Below are 13,461 nucleotides of genomic sequence, written 5' to 3' on the forward strand. Positions count from 1 at the left end.
TTATATTGTGTACAAATTGGATTTACTTTCGATTCCTGGGGTATAGATGGTAAAAAGGTGTTTTAGTCGTCCAGGTAAATTGTATTTAAAAACAGTAGGAAATGGACCAGGCTGATCTACAGGCTGCAGATATCTCAACATCTAAGACCGGTATAAGTGCACAATATGCTTATATTGCCAAATGCCAATCACCTAAATGAGTATAATATAGTGTATACTGTATATACACATTTTAAGTTAATCGGGATATTTATTATTACAATAAAATATAAATAAATCGAGAGAACGCTACATAAAACTTGATGGAAATTGAAAATTGTATTTAATTTTCTTACAAATCTTATTAATTATAGTATCTTATTTTACAATTAATTATTAATAATTATATAATTTATACAAATCATAAATTTATTTTATAAAAAAAAATCAATATTATTTAATACTCATAGACTACGCAACACTTGTCTTTTTCTTATATATAAACATATTCTAATATACCAACGTTAAATATTTCGTACATTTCGTAACACATTATCAGTTTTACACTATTTTATTATACAAACAAATCAATTAAAAAATATATGCATTATGTATTTGTAACTAAATGTAGGTTTATCGTAATGCAACATAATTATATTATTTATATTTTATATATTCGTTCCAAGGGCGGAATTTTTTTTAGATTTACACTTTATATTTTAATTTTTATATAATAATATGCTCGATAAACAAATATAAGACAATAATAAACAGTCACTGGTCGTGCGTACTCTGAGTAGCGTTGTTGCTAAATTAATCTTAACTAATTTTAGGTAGATAATATTTGATATGTTTTTGTATTTAATAATTATAATTCATAGTTCCTAATACCTAATTTTGAAATTCTATGAAAATATATACTTTTGATTGGCTTAATCTGATAACTACATAGTATATACAAGGTGATTCACCGAGCATGCTCACTCCATTTTATCCTTTAACAATGCATTTATTCAAATTTTGATTTTTTTTACTTAAATACCATAATGTATTCAATTACTTAGATCGTCAATGCCATCAATTTAATTCTGTCTAACCATTATACCTACATAACATATAAAATACATTTAATATTTAGCCTATTGAACTTATTATATTCAGATAATTTTCATAAATGATAAAATATCAATAGATTAATATTATTTACTTTGATTTTCAAATCGTCGTAGCACCCGTTGCATGTACCACGCAAACATATTGACATGGACTAATATTCTTTATAAGAATTTATTCTTTATCTTACATACGATTTAAAACTTAGAAATCAAATACTCTTCCAAATTTTGTTTTTACATAAACATTTAAAAAATAAATCATCAGCTTAGTAATCTATAATAAAAACGGGCTGTTCTCATTTGAAAAAAAATAAGTATGTACCGCTACACTCTTTAAACGGCATATACAATCTATGTGTACGTACTTAGAAATTGAAAAACCCAGAATTTGAATAAATGCTTAATTAAAGGTAAAATTTGGTGTGAGCATTCTTGGTGTACCACTCTGTTTATAATAACATTAATGATTTTTAATATACAACTTAACGTTTTATTGAATTCCCGTCTTTTCTTAAAAAATAAATTTATGTTTGGTTACAAACTAATTTGTACATAAAGTTATTAGATATAATAATTATATCTAATAACTTTATAATTATTATAAACGATATATAAATTTAAAAAAAATATGGTAAACGTACATAGGTACAAACAAAATCATATTAGACTTATTTTGTATTCTTATTGGTGGTCGGCCCAAGTGACATGTCTTGGTTGAAAGTCAGAATTTAAAGTCACACGATCATTAAGGACCTTTTGATTTGATCGTCGAAAAAATGACCAACAGCCTAATACAAGTAATGTCTGCATAGTGACTAGAATTATACCAATAGCTAATCCTATAGGCCAAGTAATGCACCATTCATTGTTGCGAATTACTGTAAAAATATAATACAATTAATTGCATATTAGAATTTAATAACCATTATTTACACGAACATTTAAAACTAATTATAAATATCGGATAGGTAATTTAATGGTTTTATAATAATTAATCATTAAAATATGTAAGCTAATAATTAGTTTGATTGTACAATTTATATTTTAATAGTAAAAAATGTATAGTAACTTCATGTAATATTCATGGCATAACCCATCAATTTTTGAAGTGAAATACATTTTAAATTTATTATTTAAATGTAGTTGAAAATAATATTTTGATTCATACCTGAAGCTTCCAATCTTCTTGATGATCTATCATTATTATTGTTACTATTACTAATTTGGCTTTGACTGGCTATAATTTCTTCTTGTTCTTCAAGAGATCGTACTACGATTGCGAGTTGTAATGGTACTTCCTTTGTTTTAGTTTCTGAGGTATGTCCATCGCGTTTTCGTCGACCATGGGACACTTGTCCGTTTCCACAATCACTCTATACAACAAATTACAAAACAATAAATTATATAACATTTGTTTGAAAACAAATCCAAAAACAAATTTAACTTAATAGTTAAAAACAAACTTATAAATACTTTAAAATATACTCACTGGCTTACACAGCTGATCACAAAACATCATCATGAGACTAAACCGTAGTACAGGTGACGAAGGAAAACGGAATGCTTTGAATCTTGCGACCATTGAATTTGGAGGTGTTAAATTCAAAACCGGAAATGTCGATGGTTCTGGAGGACATCCTCTCCAATCTAAAAGTAACAAAGAGTCCAGACCATCTCCTGAACTAGCAATCAAGTGGCCGGCCCTTAATTGTGTTGCGTCTGAAACAATTGTTTAAGTATAATTAAGTGTCAATACAATTAAAGTGATAAATACAAATGTCTTACTATATGGTTGATTCACGTCAATCCGGAGTTCCAATTCATCGCCAAGTTTCACTTCAGATACTTGTTTTACGTTTCGTCCCACTTCCAAAATTCTCATCTTAGCGACTTGATTTGCCGAACCTACCAAACCATTCGGATCGTATCCACCGTCGTTGTATATTGTGTTATGTATGCTATTAGATCAATAATAATAATAACAATTGTCATGCTATTGTTGATATTAAAAATCCAGTATTTGGATTAATATAAATTGAATACAATTAAATTACCTATAAACTAAATACTTTAAAATTGCTAATTTTCAAAAGTATTTGTTATAAAAATTACTTTTTTTTTTAATTGTTTGATAATTTTTTTTAAATTTCATACCTACCAATGATCAATTAAAATATAAAATTATAACTAAGCATATAATGTCAACTGTTTATAATAATGTAATGGATATTTTAATAAATTATACAAATTATGAAATTATATAATAAACATAATAGTATAATCTATAGTGGTATAAAAAAAACCGATTCATCGGTTCTGAAAAACAGACATCAAAGAGCGATGATTACTGTTTATACTCGTGACTAATCCTAATAAGAAATAATTAGTATGTATATTTTATAAAATCAAGTCAATTAAAATGTTTTTAAAATAATAACAATGTTTTGAATATATTTGTTAATATGTTAATATCTAAATATTGAACGAAAACTGTTATCCAAAAATTTGAAAATATTTTATAGGTAGTACCTAATTTTTTTCATAAGCTTAATCGAACGTCTATTCTGATTAGTGATGCGATTACCTACGTATTATTTTGAAAATCGTTTTAGCCAAGCCTGATATCTGTAAAATCCACCAAACGTCCACGACGTGTGCTCAACAACATTACAATATTATGCGTACCTAGGTTCTGCCACACCAAATGTAGCGTCTAAAGTGATGTTCTGCGGTCTAGACGCCAAGAACGACGGTAGAGGACTTGAACCAACAGCACACGACACTTTTGTCACTCGATCGCCGACGGTTTGTATGATCGGGTGGTGTTGTACTACGACAACAGCTGTAGCCAACTTCCTGTTGCTGTTTGCCGATTTAGCCACTACGACGTCACAGCGATTACGTTGAGTGTGGTTTTCGACGATCGGCAGAGTAATCGTTGTCATATCTGTATGGCGACCGTTAACGCCGCATTCTTCTGGCCTCCCCAGTACAAACATTCGGCCCTTGAAGCCCCGAGATCTCAACGACACTATCATAGAATCATCACTACACGAGACGCTTACTGAAATACAATATTATATAAACATGATTTTTTTTTTTTACTCATATTAGGTACATAATATTATCTTATATATTATTATCATGGGGGCGACGATAATTAGTCCAAAAATGTTTTGAACGAAAAAGTTATGTTATAGAATATTCAAAGGAATTAAGGTATAATGTATAATATAATTATATCAAACTATAGTCATTACGTGTACGATGGTTAAAATGTAATTGGAAATCTAACAATGTTACTTTTAACGAGTAATTAGTAGGAACGTTTAAATACGTTTTGAGACGATTAGTTTGGAAAAATAAACGTTGTCTTACAATCAATGCAAGTAATTCTTTCTATATAAGTGGAACATGGCGATGGAATGAGTGAGCCGGCTGTGCTCGTATCGTCACCGTGCAAAAGACAAAGAGTGCCACCAAACTCATCTGTAGGACATTTAAAAGTATAACCTCTGCAGCTAAAATATTGTTCAGATTCACATCTCTCCTTGCACTGTATACATAATAAAATTAATCAACATTTATTATTCTATTAATTATTATTCACTGTGACTTCGTACTTGTTCAATATTAATGTTTTCTACTTGCAAGTCCACTTGTTGTAAAGTTCTATCATATACGGGTTCGTGCCAGCACGAACTAATTTGATTTGCACCTAAAGTATCAAACCATTATTTAATATCATTTATATAATATACCTTAATATAAAAAATAAAATAGTGATTATTTTTAAACCTGGCAGTGTATTGGCGCATTCGTTTTCTAAATATTCGACTTGATTCCGACTCGGATTGAACGCCGTGGGTTTGGTCTTGCGGGTTTCGGAGTTCAGAGAACACATCTTTGTCAGTCGAAAGTAGTTCGCCGACTTGCAATCGTTTTGGTCGATGCACAGCTGGGCGCATCGCCATTTGTCGCCGACATTGGGCACGACCGAATACTGAAAACCGCTTATTTCGTAGTTCATGGATACCTCGATCGGCCACGCTCTTCGGTTACACGATTCGGGGACTATAATGACAAATACATCAGACGTTATGACGTTGGGTTAGGTTGGCAAATATTTGACCGACCCGGCCGTATAAATATCTGTCGAGCACTTACCGCGGAGACACGCTTTCCTAAAAAAGTTTACATTTGGGGTGACGACGATGTTGTCGGTGGAACTTCCCATGTTGGGCACCCGGTAACACGACGTCGACGTGTAATCTATTATGAAACCGGCGCAGTCCACAGACTTTCTACATCTGCAGTACAATTCACAATAATTATTTACGGATGTCAACAATAACACGTCGACGAGACGGATAACAGCGTTTAAAGCTAAATTTGAGGTTTTTTTTTAATTACCTGTTGTAACATTCTGCAGTTATGGCGACTCCGGGAGTGCTGGCGTACAATAGGATCGGCTGCACCACAGATCTCGGAGCCGAATTACTGTATTTGACGTACGTTACTGGAACGCCATCTGGACAGTCTTGACCTGCAGCAATTATAGAATCAGAAAATTTGTTTATTTATTTTTTTAAATATTACTGATCGATTAAAATGGTTTGTTATCGCAATAATAACATCACGTCTATCGTTGCAAACAGCACAAAGGGGCCATTACACAGCTGTCTCCGTATTCCGTGTGAACGCCGCGATGGTTAACCAGTTACCAAAATTATATATACCAAATAGTCGGGAACATTCAACTATTCCTGCACCGTGGGTTATTCAAATGTTGTTATTAATGACCAGTGAAATCGTTATAATTTATACCACATGGTTTATTAGGCATACACTTACACGGAGGCATTGTAATAGCCACTTTGACGATCGGATTCATATCGTTAAGCCAATATAATAATATTATAGTGCCTGCATGTGAGCGTAATCGGTAATGCAGAAATGTCTTTAAAAGTTTGACACCTCTGGTGAAAACAACTTTTGCTCGTCAGCTATTCAAAAAAAAATCATCGCCACAGACGCAACTAGGGTAAAAATTATGGGGGGGGGGAGGCTAACAAAACTATTTATTTAAAATAACCCATAGGGGGGCTATATCTAAATCAATAAGAGATATTTATGGGGTGGCTAAATCTTAGTCAGAGGGGTCATCGCTATAATAGATCACGGGATAAAAATGCAAAATGTGTGCAAATTCAAAATTGTGCACATACTCATAGGTTACTTTTAATTTAGCATGCTTAACAAAGTCTATAAATTAGGTACACCAATAAATAGTAGGTATATTAATATTAGTTAAAATAATTTAATAATGAACAGTCTAAAAGTATAAAAGTATAAAAGTCTGAAACTATGAAATTTAATTTATCCAAGTTGTCCTTTTCAACTAGAAAAAGCGAAAGTATACTGAAATGACAGTGTACGAAAAACTTAACAATACACTTTGTAGGCGTGTGGTAGGTATAGCTAATTTTGAAGGTCAACTCAATTGTGTATTATTTTCACGTTGTATTATTATATAACACAGGTGGTCTCAGTTGAAAACAATGAATGCTTATTTTATAAAATACCAGTGTCATGATCAATTTTGTGATATAAATATTGTAAGCTCCCGCTGATCGTGGCTGTTTATATATTCAATGTGCCATGTGGAAATTAAATGGCTTATATTATTCTTTAATGATTCTCTTTTGAACGTCGTTTTAATTAGGTAGTAAAAAATTTATTTTGTTGATCTAACATTTTTTAAGTTAATATGATAATTTAATCTAGATTTAAATGCTCTAAAAATTATTAGGAACGAAATCATACAATATTGATTACCTACTAATATGCTAATAACTAAATTTATAAATATAAATACCTAACGGCTAATATATTAATATTATATCAAATAAACAAAAAAACAAAAAAATGTAATTTAATTTAGATAAATAACGCGCTGAGAACATTAAATAAATTAAGAAATACGAATTAATAAAGTTAGTTAATGTACCAAGAGTATAATGAAACTTCGTAGAACTACTAATGTGATAAGCCAAAAATACAACACAGTTGTTATTACAATTTACTAAAAAAGTTTTCGAGTAAAATTCAATTATATATTTTATGATATATATATTATGTACGAATGTACGACATAAATTAAAAATGAAATCACTTACTGGAGTTATAACGATAAAAACGTAACAATATCTTTGCTCGAGAGTTGAGTTCTTAGATATTCGTTATAGTAGCTAACCTAAAGTATAGACGCATATAGATGTAGTATTTTACGTACCTAAGCATAATATGTGAATATTTATCACTTATTATAGTTATTAGTGCAACGGCCTCTAGACATTTGCCTGACACTATTTTTTTTATTAGTAAACGTATTCGTGTGTTACAATATTATATGTGTATAACAAACTACAGTCATCTGCTGTGTAGGTACTTATTCCGTACAGCCTACAGGTAGTTTATATTTTGTTAAATATTATGTTTAATTTATGATTATTGCAGTAGGGCCCAGATTTGAATGTCCTAAAAACTATTAGGAACGAAAACATACAATACTGATTACCTACTAATATTATGCTAACAACTAAATTGATATATTATATAAATGCCTAACGGCTAATATATTAATATATCAAATAAACAAAAAAAGGTCAAAAATGTTTACTGTCAGATACACCGAGCGCCCAAACGTCACATCAATCAAAAAAGGAATAGAAACCTATTTTTTAATGTTTTTTTTCTCAAAATCTTTACGGAAAACAGAATATCACTCATAAATTCAATATTATTAATATCTTTAGCTTGAAAATCAACCTAAGTGGTGGTGATAACGATCATCACTATAATATTATATAGTGAACACTATAAAATTCACTTACAAATTACGATTTTAAAACATAACAATAATATGATAACATTTATTGACTATTCTAATCGAATTACTTTTTTGAAAATACTGTTTGGTTTTTAATATAATATATCACGTGACTACGTGAGTGTATGGTACACTTTAAAGTTTAACCATTATTTTAGAATTTATTAAACATTTATATCAGTGTCTCGTGGCTTGGGTCTAAAATGGCCAATCTTAGTTTTTGGCTGACTTCAGTTACATTTATTTTTTGTACTAAAAAGTAGTAATTCTATTGTAAATTAGGTATAGTAACTGAGATAAATGTTGCAACCACAAAAGACTTATATTATTCCTATAATGGAAAATTCGATGATTAAATATTGGGATTGGTCCTCTTTTAGATCAACAAAGGGTATTAATAATTGGGATGATAATAATAATAGTTATTAATATTATTATTATTTTGAAGTGCTCGACGAAATGTTAAATATAAATCAGAAATCGAACTTTTTAGGAACAGATGTGAGCAAGATTTGAATACGTTAATTACTACACATTTAGATACCTAATATGTTGGTCATGTTTGGGTTATAAATTAATAATATTTATATGATGTGTATAATAGTCATAGTAACACAGTGACGTATTTATCGGTTCCGGCAGATTTTGCAAGAGCGCAGGTATTATATACAATATATACAATTATCACGTAGGTACTCACTTACAAGTTATAATATAAGCATAGGATAAACGGTAGAAACAAAAATGTAATGCTAATCGCTGTCGAAGCTGAAATAAAGAATTTCAAGACCAATAAAAAAAAATAAAAACCGATGGAAAACCGATATTGTGGTTTTCTTCGGTCGGTCCAGGAACAAAAAATTAAATACAAGTGACCGTCGGACCAGATAAAAAGGTATACATTTTCAAATCGAGACGATTAATGCGCACTATATTATTATAATAATACAGTGTAAGGACATTTTATCAGTCCCGTAACCACGATTAGGTCCCTTTGTCACCTGTTGCTATATGGGCCTATGAGCCTGCATTTTATATCGGTATTTGTACAATAATATTATATTACCCGGAAAAACGTGCAGTACAAAAGAAAAATAAATACTATTTCGGTAGTAAGTATTCACTGAAACATTTTTCGAAACGTTTCTGGTTAGTACCCGAGAAGGTGCAAATTAAATGATATCTTTATTTCGGAGCAAATCGCAAACGCATTTCAAAAACATTTGTGCTTATTACCAGTCGTGTTGTACAGATATTTTGGGTCGATTTCGGTGCAAATCGACTACAGACAGGGGTGGACTGGGAATAAAAATTGGCCCCGGGGAAACAGATAATTTGGCACGATTTTGCAGGGCTAATAATAAAATATTTATTAGTTATCGGCCCAAATTTTCGACAGGCCCGGGCGGGGATCGCACACCCACCACCAGCCAGCAGTCCACCCTTTGACTACACTTGGCTCTTTACACATTTCAGTTCAACAGCTATGATATAGGTACATGGGTAATATAGAAGATAGGTGACGAGAAGAACGCCGCCGTCCCCGCGGACGATGATGTTCAGACTTACCGTGCGCCGGTCGCTGGAACGCCGCGACGTACATGACCAGCAGCAGCAGCGCCCCGCGCGATTCCATGGCGCGGCGGCGTCGACGGTCGGAACACCCGCGTCGATCGCGATCGCGTTACAATTATTATAATCTAATTATATAATTATAATTGTTAATTATTACGCTGTCGCCGTGACGGTCGCGCGATAGATTTATAATATATTATTACGATTTTCGAACGGTACTGACGCGCGGCGTGCCGATGCGGTCGGTCTGCAGCTGTCGGACGGGTCGTGTCTTAATAAAATATTATACTGTCGGCGGACGGTTGCGCGCGCGCGTGTGTTGGCGGCACGCACGTTGGCGATCGTTTAAACGACGGCGTGCTCGTCGGCCGCGGCTACGGCGAATCTACGCGGACCTACGGTGGGCGGACGGGCGGGCGGGGTGGCCTTGCAGCGGGTCACGTGCTCTGTCGTCGACGGCGGCGTTGACGTCACCGCGGACCGCTGCTGCACGTCTTCTCTAATGGTTATAATATTATGATTATTGTTATTGTCATTATTGTTATGACTGTTATTATATTGAAGTCGTACCGCCGCCGTCGGTTTTCCGCGATTCTCGGGTGGTAGGACGGCCGATAAGAGCACACCGCAAACTAAATTATGCGTAGGTAACCTATATATATTATATACCACACGTAACCAGCTTGCGCGATGATCTTTTTCTCCATCTTAGTATAATTTAAGTACCTGGTGTATAATCGGGATGTACTTGAAACAATTGTGCTCGAGATGGGATCAAGTCTTATTCCTGTACAGACGACATCCAATATAATATATGAGTACTATATCAGTGGCGCTGATCACCCAATTTATCTATGACATATGTCATAAGTAGTAGAATTTTTAGATGGGGGCCCACTGTAGGCTACTGAAGGGGATCCAGCTGCAGTGTGTCCAGAATTTTACATTAAAACGTAAAAATAAATTATTGAACATTGCATTATATGTAGGTGCTTTGATTGCATCTACTTCTTATATTAAAAAAGAGGGGATGACGTGCGATGTCATAGTATGTCATAAACATTTCGGCGCCACTGAGTACCTACTATATAGAACATACTATATGCATCCTATATACCCGCGATTACGAGTACGATTCACGATTTAAGTCAATATTACCTATAGGTCGTATTTAGTATAATAACATTTTAATTATGATATTTATTAGTTATTACGTTATGACGCATTACACGGGTACCTATTACTTATGTTACCTATACGGAAAACTCAGACCGGTATCCAATTGTCTGTGTTGCTTCATTACTGCGACTATACAAAATGACAATGACTCGGCGGAACAACAAGTTAGTATGAGATGCATTTAACGCGATTCAAAAATAATACGATAATTCGATACGAAACGGACGTTACATCGTAACAAGGACACGTACCCCCCTCTCTTTTAAGCGAGGCGCATCGTCGAGATGCACACCTGAAAATTTACTCGCATCAGGTGGTTCCGGACGTCCCGGACCCGTCGCCGAACGAAAGACAAATTTGTCATTCGCATAGATCGCTACAATCGGCCGAGGCAGTAATCCAATAATCCAATAATATTATAGATAAATTGCTGTACGTCCAGTGGCGTCGTGAACGGGGTTACATTTACGTTGAAGTAAACGAAAATATGGGTGGGTCGGTGGGTAGTGTGTAGAAGTATTAGTACTTGGCCGCGGGTCAGTGTCTGATATAAAACAATCGACTTTAAAAATACAACAGCCAACTTATTTTTATAGTATTAATTAATGGGTTAGTGGGTGGATAGTCAATAGACATATTACTATACGTCCACGTAATGTATTATATTAAATTGTTATATATTTATTGTAGAACTGCGGAAGTATATAGGGCCAAGTAATTTTTGTCCACGGTCTCGCGAAGTTCGAACCTCCGGGCGTGTAATCGCGACGGACAAACTTTAACAATCTACGTACCGTGCTCTGAGAATATGAGATGGACGTTAGAGAAAAGCTGTGATATTTTTATATGCGACATCATCAGGTGACAGGCAACTAACGCATCTGCAGTATTATGTTAGATTATAAACAGCTTAAATATTATTAATAAATAATTTTTTTGTAGTTTATAGGTGCGTCACCGAGTTGCTAGGTGACGGCACGATTTTTATCGGAGCGTATAGCTAAATATTCCCGTGGAACGTTCGATTTCGGATTTTAACGTTATTATATTTCGTAGAAGTCGATACAATGCAAATATTAAAGTTTTCAATTTATAGAAATCGGATGACTGTGTGGGAGGGGGGGGGGGCGGGGCGAGGTTGGGCGCAGGTTGTAATGACCCTCTGAATCCTCCTAGACACTGCAGCAATCACGACTGCGCATGATATATTCCATTTCGTATACACAACGGCCCCGGAGAGCTCGGGACATAATAAAAAAATGAACGCAGATGAATGCATATTGACATAACGTATATGTATATATATATAAAGTTTATGGTATATACTGTGTATAGGCACACAGTGCATAGTGCACACGTACGTAACTACACATCATAATGGTAGTTATTCAAATATTATACTTTTTGTTTTAAAACTACGCACGCACACACACACACACACACACACACACACACACACACACACATAGACATATACAAAACGTATTATACGCGTTAAATGTGAAAAAAAGGAGGACATACGTGTGCTTTACAAATATATCACACGAAAGTGAAACTACGGAGATAAAACATTTAAATGGCCGGTTACGCAAGTAGACCTTCGGTCATTTTTGTTTTCGGTTTTTTTTTTTTTTTTAACAAACGAGAGAAAATTGACTGCCTAATCAACCCGTGCTTTTGGACGGTCCTACACGCGCGCGCACACACACACACACACATAGATATAATATAATATATGGTACATGTTCAAGGCGGCTTATGACCATTATTATACGGCTACATACCGATCCTCGTTTCAGAATGTTTTGATGAAATAGCCATATATCCCATAATAATATGATCGTCGTCGTAAAACGGGACGATAGTGCGATACCCTAATAAAATTGAACCGACCGCGGAGTATTGGATAAGGATGATTCCCCGCAGGACCTGCAAACTGGTGTATACATGTATATATGTTTTATTATTATATTATATATTACATTTTATCCGGACGTATGAGAATATATTGCACTATAACATATATTTTACATCATACAGACTCTGTTTGAAAAATATGAATATTACTGTTGTCAGAGAATGCAATTTTTCCCGTTATACTCAAAAATACATTTTCAAAATTATTCATAGTAAATCACAAAATTAATAACTATTACGACGCATTTGAGACGAAGACGTAATATACATAATACATATATTATAATATACATTATAGTTGTATTGTACATAACTTTAAATTTAAATTACGAAGAGCGTATGATGATGATTAATGATTATATCAATATATATTTCGTATGGTATTAGTTTATTAACAAACCCGTTTATTGAAATACTTGACGAAGTATTTATATTTTATTATTTTATATCGATTTATGTGCGCTTATAGATACGGAAAAACTTGGCTCGGAGTATTAAAGTGATCAAGCGTCGAAACGTATTTTACCGCTTCTAGTCTGGTTTTGAACAAAATAATAAATAAATGGTGGTGGAAAAATTATTGTAGTTATCCTATATATCAATCCATGAAAAAATATGATATAATATAAAAGTGAAATAGAAATATAATATAATATCCAAAATTAAATATCATATATTTATATAATACGTGGCAGGTTGCTTAAAAACTAATTCTATACCGGCTACACGAGATATTGAAAGACAAAAATTTATTATTTCAACTGCATCAAAAATCGTGATCTATAATTTTACATTGGTTTAAAA

At 33.2% G+C, this 13,461-nt stretch overlaps 1 protein-coding gene across 2 annotated transcripts; it reads right to left on the reverse strand.

The window, feature by feature from the left end:
* Positions 1 to 299: 299 nt before the first annotated feature.
* Positions 300 to 9,898, reverse strand: LOC132952594 (uncharacterized). 2 transcript variants are annotated; one of them, XM_061024929.1, is made up of 12 exons: positions 9,801 to 9,898; positions 9,556 to 9,731; positions 5,508 to 5,640; positions 5,262 to 5,404; positions 4,893 to 5,168; positions 4,718 to 4,812; positions 4,473 to 4,650; positions 3,780 to 4,158; positions 2,880 to 3,052; positions 2,584 to 2,813; positions 2,263 to 2,467; positions 300 to 1,972 (listed from the first exon to the last, which is right to left on the reverse strand). In XM_061024929.1, the coding sequence occupies exons 2-12, from the start codon at positions 9,620 to 9,622 to the stop codon at positions 1,776 to 1,778; spliced, it is 2,076 nt and encodes a 691-aa protein (XP_060880912.1). In that variant the 5' UTR covers positions 9,623 to 9,731; positions 9,801 to 9,898; the 3' UTR covers positions 300 to 1,775. The 2 variants fall into 2 exon arrangements, with proteins under 2 accessions (XP_060880912.1, XP_060880911.1); XM_061024928.1 differs by having other exon boundaries at positions 9,556 to 9,895.
* Between the last annotated feature and the right edge of the window lie 3,563 nt (positions 9,899 to 13,461).

This window comes from Metopolophium dirhodum, chromosome 9, assembly GCF_019925205.1.
Source record: "Metopolophium dirhodum isolate CAU chromosome 9, ASM1992520v1, whole genome shotgun sequence".
In the NCBI taxonomy this organism is placed as follows: Eukaryota; Metazoa; Arthropoda; class Insecta; order Hemiptera; family Aphididae; genus Metopolophium; species Metopolophium dirhodum.

Bases quoted from the DNA above. Each gene is read 5' to 3' on its own strand.
- LOC132952594 (XM_061024929.1), bottom strand. From the start codon at position 9,622: ATGGAATCGCGCGGGGCGCTGCTGCTGCTGGTCATGTACGTCGCGGCG. The intron at 4,159-4,472 runs GTAAGACAACGT...ATTGTATTTCAG, and splicing joins AAGAATTACTTGCATTGATT to TAAGCGTCTCGTGTAGTGAT. The intron at 2,468-2,583 runs GTGAGTATATTT...TTTGTTGTATAG, and splicing joins GTGATCAGCTGTGTAAGCCA to AGTGATTGTGGAAACGGACA.